The sequence below is a fragment of the Petromyzon marinus genome, chromosome 73 (assembly GCF_048934315.1).
Source record: "Petromyzon marinus isolate PM22_M1 ecotype Great Lakes invasive population chromosome 73, UKy_Petmar_22M1.pri1.0, whole genome shotgun sequence".
NCBI classification, from domain to species: domain Eukaryota; kingdom Metazoa; phylum Chordata; class Hyperoartia; order Petromyzontiformes; family Petromyzontidae; genus Petromyzon; species Petromyzon marinus.
The window spans coordinates 9,376,984-9,401,364 of record NC_133739.1 but is presented as its reverse complement, the minus strand read 5'-3'; the positions used below and the strand labels follow the sequence as shown (position 1 = coordinate 9,401,364).

Genomic DNA, 24,381 nt, shown 5'->3' with positions numbered 1-24,381 from the left:
CGTTAACCGTGTCACCGTCACCACGCTAACCGTGTCACTGTCACCACGTTAACCGTGTCACCGTCACCACGTTAACCGTGTCACCACGTTAACCGCGTCACCGTCACCACGCTAACCCGCCGGTCGCCGTGGCGACGGCTACCTGCAGGTCGCTGGTGCCCAGCCACAGCAGTCCGCTGTCGGTGTAGATGGCCACTCGCGACTGGCCAGGTGACACAGCCAGCAACACCACGTTAACCGTGTCACCGTCACCACGTTAACCATGTCACCGTCACCACGTTAACCGCGTCACCGTCACCACGTTAACCGTGTCACCGTCACCACGTTAACCGTGTCACCGTCACCACGTTAACCGTGTCACCGTCACCACGTTAACCGTGTCACCACGTTAACCGCGTCACCGTCACCACGTTAACCGCGTCACCGTCACCACGTTAACCGCGTCACCGTCACCACGTTAACCGCGTCACCGTCACCACGTTAACCGTGTCACCGTCACCACGTTAACCGTGTCACCGTCACCACGTTAACCGTGTCACCGTCACCACGTTAACCATGTCACCACGTTAACCGTGTCACCGTCACCACGTTAACCCTGTCACCGTCACCACGTTAACCGCGTCACCATCACCACGTTAACCGTGTCACCGTCACCACGTTAACCGCGTCACCGTCACCACGTTAACCGTGTCACCGTCACCACGTTAACCGTGTTACCGTCACCACGTTAACCATGTCACCGTCGCCACGTTAACCGTGTCACCGTCACCACGTTAACCATGTCACCGTCACCACGTTAACCGCGTCACCGTCACCACGTTAACCATGTCACCGTCACCACGTTAACCGTGTCACCGTCACCACGTTAACCGCGTCACCGTCACCACGTTAACCGTGTCACCGTCACCACGTTAAACGTGTCACCGTCACCACGTTAACCATGTCACCGTCACCACGTTAACCATGTCACCGTCACCACGTTAACCATGTCACCGTCACCACGTTAACCATGTCACCGTCACCACGTTAACCATGTCACCGTCACCACGTTAACCATGTCACCGTCACCACGTTAACCATGTCACCGTCACCACGTTAACCGTGTCACCGTCACCACGTTAACCACGTCACCGTCACCACGTTAACCGTGTCACCGTCACCACGTTAACCGTGTCACCGTCACCACGTCACCGTCACCACGTTAACCGCGTCACCGTCACCACGCTAACCCGCCGGTCGCCGTGGCGACGGCTACCTGCAGGTCGCTGGTGCCCAGCCACAGCAGTCCGCTGTCGGTGTAGATGGCCACTCGCGACTGGCCAGGTGACACAGCCAGCAACACCACGTTAACCGTGTCACCGTCACCACGTTAACCGTGTCACCGTCACCACGCTAACCGTGTCACCGTCACCACGTTAACCATGTCACCGTCACCACGTTAACCGCGTCACCGTCACCACGTTAACCGCGTCACCGTCACCACGTTAACCGCGTCACCGTCACCACGTTAACCATGTCACCGTCACCACGCTAACCGTGTCACTGTCACCACGTTAACCGTGTCACCGTCACCACGTTAACCGCGTCACCGTCACCACGTTAACCATGTCACCGTCACCACGTTAACCGCGTCACCGTCACCACGTTAACCATGTCACCGCCACCACGCTAACCGCGTCACCGTCACCACGTTAACCGTGTCACCGTCACCACGTTAACCATGTCACCGTCACCACGTTAACCGTGTCACCACGTTAACCGTGTCACCGTCACCACGCTAACCATGTCACCGTCACCACGCTAACCATGTCACCACGTTAACCGCGTCACCGTCACCACGCTAACCATGTCACCGTCACCACGCTAACCATGTCACCGTCACCACGCTAACCATGTCACCGTCACCACGTTAACCGCGTCACCACGTTAACCGCGTCACCGTCACCACGTTAACCGTGTCACCGTCACCACGTTAACCGTGTCACTGTCACCACGTTAACCGTGTCACCGTCACCACGTCACCGTCACCACGTTAACCGCGTCACCGTCACCACGCTAACCCGCCGGTCGCCGTGGCGACGGCTACCTGCAGGTCGCTGGTGCCCAGCCACAGCAGTCCGCTGTCGGTGTAGATGGCCACTCGCGACTGGCCAGGTGACACAGCCAGCAACACCACGTTAACCGTGTCACCACGTTAACCGTGTCACCGTCACCACGTTAACCGTGTCACCACGTTAACCGTGTCACCGTCACCACGCTAACCCGCCGGTTGCCGTGGCGACGGCTACCTGCAGGTCGCTGGTGCCCAGCCACAGCAGTCCGCTGTCGGTGTAGATGGCCACTCGCGACTGGCCAGGTGACACAGCCAGCAACACCACGTTAACCGTGTCACCGTCACCACGTTAACCGTGTCACCGTCACCACGCTAACCGTGTCACCGTCACCACGTTAACCATGTCACCGTCACCACGTTAACCGCGTCACCGTCACCACGTTAACCGCGTCACCGTCACCACGTTAACCGCGTCACCGTCACCACGTTAACCATGTCACCGTCACCACGCTAACCGTGTCACTGTCACCACGTTAACCGTGTCACCGTCACCACGTTAACCGCGTCACCGTCACCACGTTAACCATGTCACCGTCACCACGTTAACCGCGTCACCGTCACCACGTTAACCATGTCACCGCCACCACGCTAACCGCGTCACCGTCACCACGTTAACCGTGTCACCGTCACCACGTTAACCATGTCACCGTCACCACGTTAACCGTGTCACCACGTTAACCGTGTCACCGTCACCACGCTAACCATGTCACCGTCACCACGCTAACCATGTCACCACGTTAACCGCGTCACCGTCACCACGCTAACCATGTCACCGTCACCACGCTAACCATGTCACCGTCACCACGCTAACCATGTCACCGTCACCACGTTAACCGTGTCACCGTCACCACGCTAACCGTGTCACCGTCACCACGTTAACCGTGTCACCGTCACCACGTTAACCGTGTCACCACGTTAACCGCGTCACCGTCACCACGCTAACCCGCCGGTCGCCGTGGCGACGGCTACCTGCAGGTCGCTGGTGCCCAGCCACAGCAGTCCGCTGTCGGTGTAGATGGCCACTCGCGACTGGCCAGGTGACACAGCCAGCAACACCACGTTAACCGTGTCACCACGTTAACCGTGTCACCGTCACCACGTTAACCGTGTCACCACGTTAACCGTGTCACCGTCACCACGCTAACCCGCCGGTTGCCGTGGCGACGGCTACCTGCAGGTCGCTGGTGCCCAGCCACAGCAGTCCGCTGTCGGTGTAGATGGCCACTCGCGACTGGCCAGGTGACACAGCCAGCAACACCACGTTAACCGTGTCACCGTCACCACGTTAACCGTGTCACCGTCACCACGCTAACCGTGTCACCGTCACCACGTTAACCATGTCACCGTCACCACGTTAACCGCGTCACCGTCACCACGTTAACCGCGTCACCGTCACCACGTTAACCGCGTCACCGTCACCACGTTAACCATGTCACCGTCACCACGCTAACCGTGTCACTGTCACCACGTTAACCGTGTCACCGTCACCACGTTAACCGCGTCACCGTCACCACGTTAACCATGTCACCGTCACCACGTTAACCGCGTCACCGTCACCACGTTAACCATGTCACCGCCACCACGCTAACCGCGTCACCGTCACCACGTTAACCGTGTCACCGTCACCACGTTAACCATGTCACCGTCACCACGTTAACCGTGTCACCACGTTAACCGTGTCACCGTCACCACGCTAACCATGTCACCGTCACCACGCTAACCATGTCACCACGTTAACCGCGTCACCGTCACCACGCTAACCATGTCACCGTCACCACGCTAACCATGTCACCGTCACCACGCTAACCATGTCACCGTCACCACGTTAACCGTGTCACCGTCACCACGCTAACCGTGTCACTGTCACCACGTTAACCGTGTCACCGTCACCACGTTAACCGTGTCACCACGTTAACCGCGTCACCGTCACCACGCTAACCCGCCGGTCGCCGTGGCGACGGCTACCTGCAGGTCGCTGGTGCCCAGCCACAGCAGTCCGCTGTCGGTGTAGATGGCCACTCGCGACTGGCCAGGTGACACAGCCAGCAACACCACGTTAACCGTGTCACCGTCACCACGTTAACCATGTCACCGTCACCACGTTAACCGCGTCACCGTCACCACGTTAACCGTGTCACCGTCACCACGTTAACCGTGTCACCGTCACCACGTTAACCGTGTCACCGTCACCACGTTAACCGTGTCACCACGTTAACCGCGTCACCGTCACCACGTTAACCGCGTCACCGTCACCACGTTAACCGCGTCACCGTCACCACGTTAACCGCGTCACCGTCACCACGTTAACCGTGTCACCGTCACCACGTTAACCGTGTCACCGTCACCACGTTAACCGTGTCACCGTCACCACGTTAACCATGTCACCACGTTAACCGTGTCACCGTCACCACGTTAACCCTGTCACCGTCACCACGTTAACCGCGTCACCATCACCACGTTAACCGTGTCACCGTCACCACGTTAACCGCGTCACCGTCACCACGTTAACCGTGTCACCGTCACCACGTTAACCGTGTTACCGTCACCACGTTAACCATGTCACCGTCGCCACGTTAACCGTGTCACCGTCACCACGTTAACCATGTCACCGTCACCACGTTAACCGCGTCACCGTCACCACGTTAACCATGTCACCGTCACCACGTTAACCGTGTCACCGTCACCACGTTAACCGCGTCACCGTCACCACGTTAACCGTGTCACCGTCACCACGTTAAACGTGTCACCGTCACCACGTTAACCATGTCACCGTCACCACGTTAACCATGTCACCGTCACCACGTTAACCATGTCACCGTCACCACGTTAACCGTGTCACCGTCACCACGTTAACCGTGTCACCGTCACCACGTTAACCATGTCACCGTCACCACGTTAACCGTGTCACCGTCACCACGTTAACCACGTCACCGTCACCACGTTAACCGTGTCACCGTCACCACGTTAACCGTGTCACCGTCACCACGTCACCGTCACCACGTTAACCGCGTCACCGTCACCACGCTAACCCGCCGGTCGCCGTGGCGACGGCTACCTGCAGGTCGCTGGTGCCCAGCCACAGCAGTCCGCTGTCGGTGTAGATGGCCACTCGCGACTGGCCAGGTGACACAGCCAGCAACACCACGTTAACCGTGTCACCGTCACCACGTTAACCGTGTCACCGTCACCACGCTAACCGTGTCACCGTCACCACGTTAACCATGTCACCGTCACCACGTTAACCGCGTCACCGTCACCACGTTAACCGCGTCACCGTCACCACGTTAACCGCGTCACCGTCACCACGTTAACCATGTCACCGTCACCACGCTAACCGTGTCACTGTCACCACGTTAACCGTGTCACCGTCACCACGTTAACCGCGTCACCGTCACCACGTTAACCATGTCACCGTCACCACGTTAACCGCGTCACCGTCACCACGTTAACCATGTCACCGCCACCACGCTAACCGCGTCACCGTCACCACGTTAACCGTGTCACCGTCACCACGTTAACCATGTCACCGTCACCACGTTAACCGTGTCACCACGTTAACCGTGTCACCGTCACCACGCTAACCATGTCACCGTCACCACGCTAACCATGTCACCACGTTAACCGCGTCACCGTCACCACGCTAACCATGTCACCGTCACCACGCTAACCATGTCACCGTCACCACGCTAACCATGTCACCGTCACCACGTTAACCGCGTCACCACGTTAACCGCGTCACCGTCACCACGTTAACCGTGTCACCGTCACCACGTTAACCGTGTCACTGTCACCACGTTAACCGTGTCACCGTCACCACGTCACCGTCACCACGTTAACCGCGTCACCGTCACCACGCTAACCCGCCGGTCGCCGTGGCGACGGCTACCTGCAGGTCGCTGGTGCCCAGCCACAGCAGTCCGCTGTCGGTGTAGATGGCCACTCGCGACTGGCCAGGTGACACAGCCAGCAACACCACGTTAACCGTGTCACCACGTTAACCGTGTCACCGTCACCACGTTAACCATGTCACCACGTTAACCGCGTCACCGTCACCACGCTAACCATGTCACCGTCACCACGTTAACCGCGTCACCGTCACCACGTTAACCACGTCACCGTCACCACGTTAACCGTGTCACCGTCACCACGCTAACCGTGTCACTGTCACCACGTTAACCGTGTCACCGTCACCACGTTAACCGTGTCACCACGTTAACCGCGTCACCGTCACCACGCTAACCCGCCGGTCGCCGTGGCGACGGCTACCTGCAGGTCGCTGGTGCCCAGCCACAGCAGTCCGCTGTCGGTGTAGATGGCCACTCGCGACTGGCCAGGTGACACAGCCAGCAACACCACGTTAACCGTGTCACCACGTTAACCGCGTCACCGTCACCACGTTAACCATGTCACCGCCACCACGCTAACCGCGTCACCGTCACCACGTTAACCGTGTCACCGTCACCACGTTAACCATGTCACCGTCACCACGTTAACCGTGTCACCACGTTAACCGTGTCACCGTCACCACGCTAACCATGTCACCGTCACCACGCTAACCATGTCACCACGTTAACCGCGTCACCGTCACCACGCTAACCATGTCACCGTCACCACGCTAACCATGTCACCGTCACCACGCTAACCATGTCACCGTCACCACGTTAACCGTGTCACCGTCACCACGCTAACCGTGTCACTGTCACCACGTTAACCGTGTCACCGTCACCACGTTAACCGTGTCACCACGTTAACCGCGTCACCGTCACCACGCTAACCCGCCGGTCGCCGTGGCGACGGCTACCTGCAGGTCGCTGGTGCCCAGCCACAGCAGTCCGCTGTCGGTGTAGATGGCCACTCGCGACTGGCCAGGTGACACAGCCAGCAACACCACGCTAACCATGTCACCGTCACCACGTTAACCGCGTCACCGTCACCACGTTAACCGCGTCACCGTCACCACGTTAACCGTGTCACCGTCACCACGTTAACCATGTCACCGTCACCACGTTAACCGCGTCACCGTCACCACGTTAACCGTGTCACCGTCACCACGTTAACAGCGTCACCGTCACCACGTTAACCGTGTCACCACGTTAACCGCGTCACCGTCACCACGTTAACCGTGTCACCGTCACCACGTTAACCGCGTCACCGTCACCACGTTAACCGTGTCACCGTCACCACGTTAACAGCGTCACCGTCACCACGTTAACCGTGTCACCACGTTAACCGCGTCACCGTCACCACGTTAACCGTGTCACCGTCACCACGTTAACCGTGTCACCGTCACCACGTTAACCGTGTCACCGTCACCACGTTAACCGCGTCACCGTCACCACGTTAACAGCGTCACCGTCACCACGTTAACCGTGTCACCGTCACCACGTTAACCGTGTCACCGTCACCACGTTAACCGTGTCACCGTCACCACGTTAACCATGTCACCGTCACCACGTTAACCATGTCACCGTCACCACGTTTACCATGTCACCGTCACCACGTTAACCGTGTCACCGTCACCACGTTAACCGCGTCACCGTCACCACGTTAACCATGTCACCGTCACCACGTTAACCGCGTCACCGTCACCACGTTAACCATGTCACCGCCACCACGCTAACCGCGTCACCGTCACCACGTTAACCGTGTCACCGTCACCACGTTAACCATGTCACCGTCACCACGTTAACCGTGTCACCACGTTAACCGTGTCACCGTCACCACGCTAACCATGTCACCGTCACCACGCTAACCATGTCACCACGTTAACCGCGTCACCGTCACCACGCTAACCATGTCACCGTCACCACGCTAACCATGTCACCGTCACCACGCTAACCATGTCACCGTCACCACGTTAACCGTGTCACCGTCACCACGCTAACCGTGTCACTGTCACCACGTTAACCGTGTCACCGTCACCACGTTAACCGTGTCACCACGTTAACCGCGTCACCGTCACCACGCTAACCCGCCGGTCGCCGTGGCGACGGCTACCTGCAGGTCGCTGGTGCCCAGCCACAGCAGTCCGCTGTCGGTGTAGATGGCCACTCGCGACTGGCCAGGTGACACAGCCAGCAACACCACGTTAACCGTGTCACCGTCACCACGTTAACCGTGTCACCGTCACCACGCTAACCGTGTCACCGTCACCACGTTAACCATGTCACCGTCACCACGTTAACCGCGTCACCGTCACCACGTTAACCGCGTCACCGTCACCACGTTAACCGTGTCACCGTCACCACGTTAACAGCGTCACCGTCACCACGTTAACCGTGTCACCACGTTAACCGCGTCACCGTCACCACGTTAACCGTGTCACCGTCACCACGTTAACCGCGTCACCGTCACCACGTTAACCGTGTCACCGTCACCACGTTAACAGCGTCACCGTCACCACGTTAACCGTGTCACCACGTTAACCGCGTCACCGTCACCACGTTAACCGTGTCACCGTCACCACGTTAACCGTGTCACCGTCACCACGTTAACCGTGTCACCGTCACCACGTTAACCGCGTCACCGTCACCACGTTAACAGCGTCACCGTCACCACGTTAACCGTGTCACCGTCACCACGTTAACCGTGTCACCGTCACCACGTTAACCGTGTCACCGTCACCACGTTAACCATGTCACCGTCACCACGTTAACCATGTCACCGTCACCACGTTTACCATGTCACCGTCACCACGTTAACCGTGTCACCGTCACCACGTTAACCGCGTCACCGTCACCACGTTAACCATGTCACCGTCACCACGTCAACCGCGTCACCGTCACCACGTCAACCGCGTCACCGTCACCACGTTAACCGCGTCACCGTCACCACGCTAACCGCGTCACCGTCACCACGTTAACCGCGTCACCGTCACCACGTTAACCGTGTCACCGTCACCACGCTAACCGTGTCACCGTCACCACGTCACCGTCACCACGTTAACCGTGTCACCACGTTAACCGTGTCACCGTCACCACGTTAACCGCGTCACCGTCACCACGTTAACCATGTCACCGTCACCACGTTAACCGTGTCACCGTCACCACGTTAACCGCGTCACCGTCACCACGCTAACCGTGTCACCGTCACCACGTTAACCGTGTCACCACGTTAACCGCGTCACCGTCACCACGTTAACCATGTCACCGTCACCACGTTAACCATGTCACCGTCACCACGTTAACCGCGTCACCGTCACCACGTTAACCGTGTCACCGTCACCACGTTAACAGCGTCACCGTCACCACGTTAACCGTGTCACCACGTTAACCGCGTCACCGTCACCACGTTAACCGTGTCACCGTCACCACGTTAACCGCGTCACCGTCACCACGTTAACCGTGTCACCGTCACCACGTTAACAGCGTCACCGTCACCACGTTAACCGTGTCACCACGTTAACCGCGTCACCGTCACCACGTTAACCGTGTCACCGTCACCACGTTAACCGTGTCACCGTCACCACGTTAACCGTGTCACCGTCACCACGTTAACCGCGTCACCGTCACCACGTTAACAGCGTCACCGTCACCACGTTAACCGTGTCACCGTCACCACGTTAACCGTGTCACCGTCACCACGTTAACCGTGTCACCGTCACCACGTTAACCATGTCACCGTCACCACGTTAACCATGTCACCGTCACCACGTTTACCATGTCACCGTCACCACGTTAACCGTGTCACCGTCACCACGTTAACCGCGTCACCGTCACCACGTTAACCATGTCACCGCCACCACGCTAACCGCGTCACCGTCACCACGTTAACCGTGTCACCGTCACCACGTTAACCATGTCACCGTCACCACGTTAACCGTGTCACCACGTTAACCGTGTCACCGTCACCACGCTAACCATGTCACCGTCACCACGCTAACCATGTCACCACGTTAACCGCGTCACCGTCACCACGCTAACCATGTCACCGTCACCACGCTAACCATGTCACCGTCACCACGCTAACCATGTCACCGTCACCACGTTAACCGTGTCACCGTCACCACGCTAACCGTGTCACTGTCACCACGTTAACCGTGTCACCGTCACCACGTTAACCGTGTCACCACGTTAACCGCGTCACCGTCACCACGCTAACCCGCCGGTCGCCGTGGCGACGGCTACCTGCAGGTCGCTGGTGCCCAGCCACAGCAGTCCGCTGTCGGTGTAGATGGCCACTCGCGACTGGCCAGGTGACACAGCCAGCAACACCACGTTAACCGTGTCACCGTCACCACGTTAACCGTGTCACCGTCACCACGTTAACCGTGTCACCGTCACCACGTTAACCATGTCACCGTCACCACGTTAACCGTGTCACCGTCACCACGTTAACCGCGTCACCGTCACCACGCTAACCGTGTCACCGTCACCACGTTAACCGTGTCACCACGTTAACCGCGTCACCGTCACCACGTTAACCATGTCACCGTCACCACGTTAACCATGTCACCGTCACCACGTTAACCGCGTCACCGTCACCACGTTAACCGTGTCACCGTCACCACGTTAACAGCGTCACCGTCACCACGTTAACCGTGTCACCACGTTAACCGCGTCACCGTCACCACGTTAACCGTGTCACCGTCACCACGTTAACCGCGTCACCGTCACCACGTTAACCGTGTCACCGTCACCACGTTAACAGCGTCACCGTCACCACGTTAACCGTGTCACCACGTTAACCGCGTCACCGTCACCACGTTAACCGTGTCACCGTCACCACGTTAACCGTGTCACCGTCACCACGTTAACCGTGTCACCGTCACCACGTTAACCGCGTCACCGTCACCACGTTAACAGCGTCACCGTCACCACGTTAACCGTGTCACCGTCACCACGTTAACCGTGTCACCGTCACCACGTTAACCGTGTCACCGTCACCACGTTAACCATGTCACCGTCACCACGTTAACCATGTCACCGTCACCACGTTTACCATGTCACCGTCACCACGTTAACCGTGTCACCGTCACCACGTTAACCGCGTCACCGTCACCACGTTAACCATGTCACCGCCACCACGCTAACCGCGTCACCGTCACCACGTTAACCGTGTCACCGTCACCACGTTAACCATGTCACCGTCACCACGTTAACCGTGTCACCACGTTAACCGTGTCACCGTCACCACGCTAACCATGTCACCGTCACCACGCTAACCATGTCACCACGTTAACCGCGTCACCGTCACCACGCTAACCATGTCACCGTCACCACGCTAACCATGTCACCGTCACCACGCTAACCATGTCACCGTCACCACGTTAACCGTGTCACCGTCACCACGCTAACCGTGTCACTGTCACCACGTTAACCGTGTCACCGTCACCACGTTAACCGTGTCACCACGTTAACCGCGTCACCGTCACCACGCTAACCCGCCGGTCGCCGTGGCGACGGCTACCTGCAGGTCGCTGGTGCCCAGCCACAGCAGTCCGCTGTCGGTGTAGATGGCCACTCGCGACTGGCCAGGTGACACAGCCAGCAACACCACGTTAACCGTGTCACCGTCACCACGTTAACCGTGTCACCGTCACCACGCTAACCGTGTCACCGTCACCACGTTAACCATGTCACCGTCACCACGTTAACCGCGTCACCGTCACCACGTTAACCGCGTCACCGTCACCACGTTAACCGTGTCACCGTCACCACGTTAACAGCGTCACCGTCACCACGTTAACCGTGTCACCACGTTAACCGCGTCACCGTCACCACGTTAACCGTGTCACCGTCACCACGTTAACCGCGTCACCGTCACCACGTTAACCGTGTCACCGTCACCATGTTAACAGCGTCACCGTCACCACGTTAACCGTGTCACCACGTTAACCGCGTCACCGTCACCACGTTAACCGTGTCACCGTCACCACGTTAACCGTGTCACCGTCACCACGTTAACCGTGTCACCGTCACCACGTTAACCGTGTCACCGTCACCACGTTAACCGTGTCACCACGTTAACCGCGTCACCGTCACCACGTTAACCGCGTCACCGTCACCACGTTAACCGCGTCACCGTCACCACGTTAACCGCGTCACCGTCACCACGTTAACCGTGTCACCGTCACCACGTTAACCGTGTCACCGTCACCACGTTAACCGTGTCACCGTCACCACGTTAACCATGTCACCACGTTAACCGTGTCACCGTCACCACGTTAACCCTGTCACCGTCACCACGTTAACCGCGTCACCATCACCACGTTAACCGTGTCACCGTCACCACGTTAACCGCGTCACCGTCACCACGTTAACCGTGTCACCGTCACCACGTTAACCGTGTTACCGTCACCACGTTAACCATGTCACCGTCGCCACGTTAACCGTGTCACCGTCACCACGTTAACCATGTCACCGTCACCACGTTAACCGCGTCACCGTCACCACGTTAACCATGTCACCGTCACCACGTTAACCGTGTCACCGTCACCACGTTAACCGCGTCACCGTCACCACGTTAACCGTGTCACCGTCACCACGTTAAACGTGTCACCGTCACCACGTTAACCATGTCACCGTCACCACGTTAACCATGTCACCGTCACCACGTTAACCATGTCACCGTCACCACGTTAACCGTGTCACCGTCACCACGTTAACCGTGTCACCGTCACCACGTTAACCATGTCACCGTCACCACGTTAACCGTGTCACCGTCACCACGTTAACCACGTCACCGTCACCACGTTAACCGTGTCACCGTCACCACGTTAACCGTGTCACCGTCACCACGTCACCGTCACCACGTTAACCGCGTCACCGTCACCACGCTAACCCGCCGGTCGCCGTGGCGACGGCTACCTGCAGGTCGCTGGTGCCCAGCCACAGCAGTCCGCTGTCGGTGTAGATGGCCACTCGCGACTGGCCAGGTGACACAGCCAGCAACACCACGTTAACCGTGTCACCGTCACCACGTTAACCGTGTCACCGTCACCACGCTAACCGTGTCACCGTCACCACGTTAACCATGTCACCGTCACCACGTTAACCGCGTCACCGTCACCACGTTAACCGCGTCACCGTCACCACGTTAACCGCGTCACCGTCACCACGTTAACCATGTCACCGTCACCACGCTAACCGTGTCACTGTCACCACGTTAACCGTGTCACCGTCACCACGTTAACCGCGTCACCGTCACCACGTTAACCATGTCACCGTCACCACGTTAACCGCGTCACCGTCACCACGTTAACCATGTCACCGCCACCACGCTAACCGCGTCACCGTCACCACGTTAACCGTGTCACCGTCACCACGTTAACCATGTCACCGTCACCACGTTAACCGTGTCACCACGTTAACCGTGTCACCGTCACCACGCTAACCATGTCACCGTCACCACGCTAACCATGTCACCACGTTAACCGCGTCACCGTCACCACGCTAACCATGTCACCGTCACCACGCTAACCATGTCACCGTCACCACGCTAACCATGTCACCGTCACCACGTTAACCGCGTCACCACGTTAACCGCGTCACCGTCACCACGTTAACCGTGTCACCGTCACCACGTTAACCGTGTCACTGTCACCACGTTAACCGTGTCACCGTCACCACGTCACCGTCACCACGTTAACCGCGTCACCGTCACCACGCTAACCCGCCGGTCGCCGTGGCGACGGCTACCTGCAGGTCGCTGGTGCCCAGCCACAGCAGTCCGCTGTCGGTGTAGATGGCCACTCGCGACTGGCCAGGTGACACAGCCAGCAACACCACGTTAACCGTGTCACCGTCACCACGTTAACCGTGTCACCGTCACCACGTTAACCGTGTCACCACGTTAACCGTGTCACCGTCACCACGTTAACCATGTCACCACGTTAACCGCGTCACCGTCACCACGCTAACCATGTCACCGTCACCACGTTAACCGCGTCACCGTCACCACGTTAACCACGTCACCGTCACCACGTTAACCGTGTCACCGTCACCACGCTAACCGTGTCACTGTCACCACGTTAACCGTGTCACCGTCACCACGTTAACCGTGTCACCACGTTAACCGCGTCACCGTCACCACGCTAACCCGCCGGTCGCCGTGGCGACGGCTACCTGCAGGTCGCTGGTGCCCAGCCACAGCAGTCCGCTGTCGGTGTAGATGGCCACTCGCGACTGGCCAGGTGACACAGCCAGCAACACCACGTTAACCGTGTCACCACGTTAACCGCGTCACCGTCACCACGTTAACCATGTCACCGCCACCACGCTAACCGCGTCACCGTCACCACGTTAACCGTGTCACCGTCACCACGTTAACCATGTCACCGTCACCACGTTAACCGTGTCACCACGTTAACCGTGTCACCGTCACCACGCTAACCATGTCACCGTCACCACGCTAACCATGTCACCACGTTAACCGCGTCACCGTCACCACGCTAACCATGTCACCGTCACCACGCTAACCATGTCACCGTCACCACGCTAACCATGTCACCGTCACCACGTTAACCGTGTCACCGTCACCACGCTAACCGTGTCACTGTCACCACGTTAACCGTGTCACCGTCACCACGTTAACCGTGTCACCACGTTAACCGCGTCACCGTCACCACGCTAACCCGCCGGTCGCCGTGGCGACGGCTACCTGCAGGTCGCTGGTGCCCAGCCACAGCAGTCCGCTGTCGGTGTAGATGGCCACTCGCGACTGGCCAGGTGACACAGCCAGCAACACCACGCTAACCATGTCACCGTCACCACGTTAACCGCGTCACCGTCACCACGTTAACCGCGTCACCGTCACCACGTTAACCGTGTCACCGTCACCACGTTAACCATGTCACCGTCACCACGTTAACCGCGTCACCGTCACCACGTTAACCGTGTCACCGTCACCACGTTAACAGCGTCACCGTCACCACGTTAACCGTGTCACCACGTTAACCGCGTCACCGTCACCACGTTAACCGTGTCACCGTCACCACGTTAACCGCGTCACCGTCACCACGTTAACCGTGTCACCGTCACCACGTTAACAGCGTCACCGTCACCACGTTAACCGTGTCACCACGTTAACCGCGTCACCGTCACCACGTTAACCGTGTCACCGTCACCACGTTAACCGTGTCACCGTCACCACGTTAACCGTGTCACCGTCACCACGTTAACCGCGTCACCGTCACCACGTTAACAGCGTCACCGTCACCACGTTAACCGTGTCACCGTCACCACGTTAACCGTGTCACCGTCACCACGTTAACCGTGTCACCGTCACCACGTTAACCATGTCACCGTCACCACGTTAACCATGTCACCGTCACCACGTTTACCATGTCACCGTCACCACGTTAACCGTGTCACCGTCACCACGTTAACCGCGTCACCGTCACCACGTTAACCATGTCACCGTCACCACGTTAACCGCGTCACCGTCACCACGTTAACCATGTCACCGCCACCACGCTAACCGCGTCACCGTCACCACGTTAACCGTGTCACCGTCACCACGTTAACCATGTCACCGTCACCACGTTAACCGTGTCACCACGTTAACCGTGTCACCGTCACCACGCTAACCATGTCACCGTCACCACGCTAACCATGTCACCACGTTAACCGCGTCACCGTCACCACGCTAACCATGTCACCGTCACCACGCTAACCATGTCACCGTCACCACGCTAACCATGTCACCGTCACCACGTTAACCGTGTCACCGTCACCACGCTAACCGTGTCACTGTCACCACGTTAACCGTGTCACCGTCACCACGTTAACCGTGTCACCACGTTAACCGCGTCACCGTCACCACGCTAACCCGCCGGTCGCCGTGGCGACGGCTACCTGCAGGTCGCTGGTGCCCAGCCACAGCAGTCCGCTGTCGGTGTAGATGGCCACTCGCGACTGGCCAGGTGACACAGCCAGCAACACCACGTTAACCGTGTCACCGTCACCACGTTAACCGTGTCACCGTCACCACGCTAACCGTGTCACCGTCACCACGTTAACCATGTCACCGTCACCACGTTAACCGCGTCACCGTCACCACGTTAACCGCGTCACCGTCACCACGTTAACCGTGTCACCGTCACCACGTTAACAGCGTCACCGTCACCACGTTAACCGTGTCACCACGTTAACCGCGTCACCGTCACCACGTTAACCGTGTCACCGTCACCACGTTAACCGCGTCACCGTCACCACGTTAACCGTGTCACCGTCACCACGTTAACAGCGTCACCGTCACCACGTTAACCGTGTCACCACGTTAACCGCGTCACCGTCACCACGTTAACCGTGTCACCGTCACCACGTTAACCGTGTCACCGTCACCACGTTAACCGTGTCACCGTCACCACGTTAACCGCGTCACCGTCACCACGTTAACAGCGTCACCGTCACCACGTTAACCGTGTCACCGTCACCACGTTAACCGTGTCACCGTCACCACGTTAACCGTGTCACCGTCACCACGTTAACCATGTCACCGTCACCACGTTAACCATGTCACCGTCACCACGTTTACCATGTCACCGTCACCACGTTAACCGTGTCACCGTCACCACGTTAACCGCGTCACCGTCACCACGTTAACCATGTCACCGTCACCACGTCAACCGCGTCACCGTCACCACGTCAACCGCGTCACCGTCACCACGTTAACCGCGTCACCGTCACCACGCTAACCGCGTCACCGTCACCACGTTAACCGCGTCACCGTCACCACGTTAACCGTGTCACCGTCACCACGCTAACCGTGTCACCGTCACCACGTCACCGTCACCACGTTAACCGTGTCACCACGTTAACCGTGTCACCGTCACCACGTTAACCGCGTCACCGTCACCACGTTAACCATGTCACCGTCACCACGTTAACCGTGTCACCGTCACCACGTTAACCGCGTCACCGTCACCACGCTAACCGTGTCACCGTCACCACGTTAACCGTGTCACCACGTTAACCGCGTCACCGTCACCACGTTAACCATGTCACCGTCACCACGTTAACCATGTCACCGTCACCACGTTAACCGCGTCACCGTCACCACGTTAACCGTGTCACCGTCACCACGTTAACAGCGTCACCGTCACCACGTTAACCGTGTCACCACGTTAACCGCGTCACCGTCACCACGTTAACCGTGTCACCGTCACCACGTTAACCGCGTCACCGTCACCACGTTAACCGTGTCACCGTCACCACGTTAACAGCGTCACCGTCACCACGTTAACCGTGTCACCACGTTAACCGCGTCACCGTCACCACGTTAACCGTGTCACCGTCACCACGTTAACCGTGTCACCGTCACCACGTTAACCGTGTCACCGTCACCACGTTAACCGCGTCACCGTCACCACGTTAACAGCGTCACCGTCACCACGTTAACCGTGTCACCGTCACCACGTTAACCGTGTCACCGTCACCACGTTAACCGTGTCACCGTCACCACGTTAACCATGTCACCGTCACCACGTTAACCATGTCACCGTCACCACGTTTACCATGTCACCGTCACCACGTTAACCGTGTCACCGTCACCACGTTAACCGCGTCACCGTCACCACGTTAACCATGTCACCGCCACCACGCTAACCGCGTCACCGTCACCACGTTAACCGTGTCACCGTCACCACGTTAACCATGTCACCGTCACCACGTTAACCGTGTCACCACGTTAACCGTGTCACCGTCACCACGCTAACCATGTCACCGTCACCACGCTAACCATGTCACCACGTTAACCGCGTCACCGTCACCACGCTAACCATGTCACCGTCACCACGCTAACCATGTCACCGTCACCACGCTAACCATGTCACCGTCACCACGTTAACCGTGTCACCGTCACCACGCTAACCGTGTCACTGTCACCACGTTAACCGTGTCACCGTCACCACGTTAACCGTGTCACCACGTTAACCGCGTCACCGTCACCACGCTAACCCGCCGGTCGCCGTGGCGACGGCTACCTGCAGGTCGCTGGTGCCCAGCCACAGCAGTCCGCTGTCGGTGTAGATGGCCACTCGCGACTGGCCAGGTGACACAGCCAGCAACACCACGTTAACCGTGTCACCGTCACCACGTTAACCGTGTCACCGTCACCACGTTAACCGTGTCACCGTCACCACGTTAACCATGTCACCGTCACCACGTTAACCGTGTCACCGTCACCACGTTAACCGCGTCACCGTCACCACGCTAACCGTGTCACCGTCACCACGTTAACCGTGTCACCACGTTAACCGCGTCACCGTCACCACGTTAACCATGTCACCGTCACCACGTTAACCATGTCACCGTCACCACGTTAACCGCGTCACCGTCACCACGTTAACCGTGTCACCGTCACCACGTTAACAGCGTCACCGTCACCACGTTAACCGTGTCACCACGTTAACCGCGTCACCGTCACCACGTTAACCGTGTCACCGTCACCACGTTAACCGCGTCACCGTCACCACGTTAACCGTGTCACCGTCACCACGTTAACAGCGTCACCGTCACCACGTTAACCGTGTCACCACGTTAACCGCGTCACCGTCACCACGTTAACCGTGTCACCGTCACCACGTTAACCGTGTCACCGTCACCACGTTAACCGTGTCACCGTCACCACGTTAACCGCGTCACCGTCACCACGTTAACAGCGTCACCGTCACCACGTTAACCGTGTCACCGTCACCACGTTAACCGTGTCACCGTCACCACGTTAACCGTGTCACCGTCACCACGTTAACCATGTCACCGTCACCACGTTAACCATGTCACCGTCACCACGTTTACCATGTCACCGTCACCACGTTAACCGTGTCACCGTCACCACGTTAACCGCGTCACCGTCACCACGTTAACCATGTCACCGCCACCACGCTAACCGCGTCACCGTCACCACGTTAACCGTGTCACCGTCACCACGTTAACCATGTCACCGTCACCACGTTAACCGTGTCACCACGTTAACCGTGTCACCGTCACCACGCTAACCATGTCACCGTCACCACGCTAACCATGTCACCACGTTAACCGCGTCACCGTCACCACGCTAACCATGTCACCGTCACCACGCTAACCATGTCACCGTCACCACGCTAACCATGTCACCGTCACCACGTTAACCGTGTCACCGTCACCACGCTAACCGTGTCACTGTCACCACGTTAACCGTGTCACCGTCACCACGTTAACCGTGTCACCACGTTAACCGCGTCACCGTCACCACGCTAACCCGCCGGTCGCCGTGGCGACGGCTACCTGCAGGTCGCTGGTGCCCAGCCACAGCAGTCCGCTGTCGGTGTAGATGGCCACTCGCGACTGGCCAGGTGACACAGCCAGCAACACCACGTTAACCGTGTCACCGTCACCACGTTAACCGTGTCACCGTCACCACGTTAACCGTCACCACGTTAACCGTGTCACCGTCACCACGTTAACCGTGTCACCGTCACCACGTTAACCGCGTCACCGTCACCACGTTAACAGCGTCACCGTCACCACGTTAACCGTGTCACCGTCACCACGTTAACCGTGTCACCGTCACCACGTTAACCGTGTCACCGTCACCACGTTAACCATGTCACCGTCACCACGTTAACCATGTCACCGTCACCACGTTTACCATGTCACCGTCACCACGTTAACCGTGTCACCGTCACCACGTTAACCGCGTCACCGTCACCACGTTAACCATGTCACCGTCACCACGTTAACCGCGTCACCGTCACCACGTTAACCATGTCACCGCCACCACGCTAACCGCGTCACCGTCACCACGTTAACCGTGTCACCGTCACCACGTTAACCATGTCACCGTCACCACGTTAACCGTGTCACCACGTTAACCGTGTCACCGTCACCACGCTAACCATGTCACCGTCACCACGCTAACCATGTCACCACGTTAACCGCGTCACCGTCACCACGCTAACCATGTCACCGTCACCACGCTAACCATGTCACCGTCACCACGCTAACCATGTCACCGTCACCACGTTAACCGTGTCACCGTCACCACGCTAACCGTGTCACTGTCACCACGTTAACCGTGTCACCGTCACCACGTTAACCGTGTCACCACGTTAACCGCGTCACCGTCACCACGCTAACCCGCCGGTCGCCGTGGCGACGGCTACCTGCAGGTCGCTGGTGCCCAGCCACAGCAGTCCGCTGTCGGTGTAGATGGCCACTCGCGACTGGCCAGGTGACACAGCCAGCAACACCACGTTAACCGTGTCACCGTCACCACGTTAACCGTGTCACCGTCACCACGCTAACCGTGTCACCGTCACCACGTTAACCATGTCACCGTCACCACGTTAACCGCGTCACCGTCACCACGTTAACCGCGTCACCGTCACCACGTTAACCGTGTCACCGTCACCACGTTAACAGCGTCACCGTCACCACGTTAACCGTGTCACCACGTTAACCGCGTCACCGTCACCACGTTAACCGTGTCACCGTCACCACGTTAACCGCGTCACCGTCACCACGTTAACCGTGTCACCGTCACCACGTTAACAGCGTCACCGTCACCACGTTAACCGTGTCACCACGTTAACCGCGTCACCGTCACCACGTTAACCGTGTCACCGTCACCACGTTAACCGTGTCACCGTCACCACGTTAACCGTGTCACCGTCACCACGTTAACCGCGTCACCGTCACCACGTTAACAGCGTCACCGTCACCACGTTAACCGTGTCACCGTCACCACGTTAACCGTGTCACCGTCACCACGTTAACCGTGTCACCGTCACCACGTTAACCATGTCACCGTCACCACGTTAACCATGTCACCGTCACCACGTTTACCATGTCACCGTCACCACGTTAACCGTGTCACCGTCACCACGTTAACCGCGTCACCGTCACCACGTTAACCATGTCACCGTCACCACGTCAACCGCGTCACCGTCACCACGTCAACCGCGTCACCGTCACCACGTTAACCGCGTCACCGTCACCACGCTAACCGCGTCACCGTCACCACGTTAACCGCGTCACCGTCACCACGTTAACCGTGTCACCGTCACCACGCTAACCGTGTCACCGTCACCACGTCACCGTCACCACGTTAACCGTGTCACCACGTTAACCGTGTCACCGTCACCACGTTAACCGCGTCACCGTCACCACGTTAACCATGTCACCGTCACCACGTTAACCGTGTCACCGTCACCACGTTAACCGCGTCACCGTCACCACGCTAACCGTGTCACCGTCACCACGTTAACCGTGTCACCACGTTAACCGCGTCACCGTCACCACGTTAACCATGTCACCGTCACCACGTTAACCATGTCACCGTCACCACGTTAACCGCGTCACCGTCACCACGTTAACCGTGTCACCGTCACCACGTTAACAGCGTCACCGTCACCACGTTAACCGTGTCACCACGTTAACCGCGTCACCGTCACCACGTTAACCGTGTCACCGTCACCACGTTAACCGCGTCACCGTCACCACGTTAACCGTGTCACCGTCACCACGTTAACAGCGTCACCGTCACCACGTTAACCGTGTCACCACGTTAACCGCGTCACCGTCACCACGTTAACCGTGTCACCGTCACCACGTTAACCGTGTCACCGTCACCACGTTAACCGTGTCACCGTCACCACGTTAACCGCGTCACCGTCACCACGTTAACAGCGTCACCGTCACCACGTTAACCGTGTCACCGTCACCACGTTAACCGTGTCACCGTCACCACGTTAACCGTGTCACCGTCACCACGTTAACCATGTCACCGTCACCACGTTAACCATGTCACCGTCACCACGTTTACCATGTCACCGTCACCACGTTAACCGTGTCACCGTCACCACGTTAACCGCGTCACCGTCACCACGTTAACCATGTCACCGCCACCACGCTAACCGCGTCACCGTCACCACGTTAACCGTGTCACCGTCACCACGTTAACCATGTCACCGTCACCACGTTAACCGTGTCACCACGTTAACCGTGTCACCGTCACCACGCTAACCATGTCACCGTCACCACGCTAACCATGTCACCACGTTAACCGCGTCACCGTCACCACGCTAACCATGTCACCGTCACCACGCTAACCATGTCACCGTCACCACGCTAACCATGTCACCGTCACCACGTTAACCGTGTCACCGTCACCACGCTAACCGTGTCACTGTCACCACGTTAACCGTGTCACCGTCACCACGTTAACCGTGTCACCACGTTAACCGCGTCACCGTCACCACGCTAACCCGCCGGTCGCCGTGGCGACGGCTACCTGCAGGTCGCTGGTGCCCAGCCACAGCAGTCCGCTGTCGGTGTAGATGGCCACTCGCGACTGGCCAGGTGACACAGCCAGCAACACCACGTTAACCGTGTCACCGTCACCACGTTAACCGTGTCACCGTCACCACGTTAACCGTGTCACCGTCACCACGTTAACCATGTCACCGTCACCACGTTAACCGTGTCACCGTCACCACGTTAACCGCGTCACCGTCACCACGCTAACCGTGTCACCGTCACCACGTTAACCGTGTCACCACGTTAACCGCGTCACCGTCACCACGTTAACCATGTCACCGTCACCACGTTAACCATGTCACCGTCACCACGTTAACCGCGTCACCGTCACCACGTTAACCGTGTCACCGTCACCACGTTAACAGCGTCACCGTCACCACGTTAACCGTGTCACCACGTTAACCGCGTCACCGTCACCACGTTAACCGTGTCACCGTCACCACGTTAACCGCGTCACCGTCACCACGTTAACCGTGTCACCGTCACCACGTTAACAGCGTCACCGTCACCACGTTAACCGTGTCACCACGTTAACCGCGTCACCGTCACCACGTTAACCGTGTCACCGTCACCACGTTAACCGTGTCACCGTCACCACGTTAACCGTGTCACCGTCACCACGTTAACCGCGTCACCGTCACCACGTTAACAGCGTCACCGTCACCACGTTAACCGTGTCACCGTCACCACGTTAACCGTGTCACCGTCACCACGTTAACCGTGTCACCGTCACCACGTTAACCATGTCACCGTCACCACGTTAACCATGTCACCGTCACCACGTTTACCATGTCACCGTCACCACGTTAACCGTGTCACCGTCACCACGTTAACCGCGTCACCGTCACCACGTTAACCATGTCACCGCCACCACGCTAACCGCGTCACCGTCACCACGTTAACCGTGTCACCGTCACCACGTTAACCATGTCACCGTCACCACGTTAACCGTGTCACCACGTTAACCGTGTCACCGTCACCACGCTAACCATGTCACCGTCACCACGCTAACCATGTCACCACGTTAACCGCGTCACCGTCACCACGCTAACCATGTCACCGTCACCACGCTAACCATGTCACCGTCACCACGCTAACCATGTCACCGTCACCACGTTAACCGTGTCACCGTCACCACGCTAACCGTGTCACTGTCACCACGTTAACCGTGTCACCGTCACCACGTTAACCGTGTCACCACGTTAACCGCGTCACCGTCACCACGCTAACCCGCCGGTCGCCGTGGCGACGGCTACCTGCAGGTCGCTGGTGCCCAGCCACAGCAGTCCGCTGTCGGTGTAGATGGCCACTCGCGACTGGCCAGGTGACACAGCCAGCAACACCACAGAGCACGAGCTCAGAGACAGACCGGCTGGGGACTGGGGGGGGGGTGAGGGGGGGTGAGGGAGGGGGGGGTGGGGGGGGGGGGTGAGGGGAGGGGGTGAGGGGGGGGTGAGGGGGGGGGTAAAGACAAAGATCCCCCAGGTGGACTCGACAGGCTGACAGAGGCAAGTGCTGTGGAGGAGGGTCTATGCACTTAGTCACACACGGAGACACACAGAGACACACAGAGATACACAGAGACACACAGAGACACACAGAGACACACAGAGACACACACAGAGACACACAGAGACACAGAGACACACACAGAGACACACACAGAGACACACACAGAGACACACGGAGACACACAGAGACACACACAGAGACACACAGACACAGAGACACACACAGAGAGACACGGAGACACACAGAGACACACAGAGACACACAGAGACACACAGAGATACACAGAGACACACAGAGATACACACAGAGACACACAGAGACACACAGAGACACACACACAGAGACACAGACACCCAGAGATACACAGACACACACAGACACACAGAGACACACAGAGACACACACAGACACACAGAGATACACACAGACACAGAGACAAAGATCCCCCAGGTGGACTCGACAGGCTGACAGAGGCAAGTGCTGTGGAGGAGGGTTTATGCACTTAGTCACGCACGG

The 24,381-nt window shown here is 58.2% G+C and overlaps 1 protein-coding gene across 1 annotated transcript in view; it reads right to left on the bottom strand.

Annotated features, from left to right (window-relative positions):
* Nucleotides 1-1,010: 1,010 nt before the first annotated feature.
* The window catches only part of LOC116937927 (vacuolar protein sorting-associated protein 16 homolog), a 56,867-nt gene continuing 33,496 nt past the window's right edge, over nt 1,011-24,381 (bottom strand). The window contains exon 7 of the mRNA XM_076055886.1: nt 1,011-23,732. Coding sequence (XP_075912001.1) covers nt 23,571-23,732 — 162 coding nt within the window. The 3' untranslated portion in view covers nt 1,011-23,570. The remainder of the gene's footprint in view (nt 23,733-24,381) is intronic.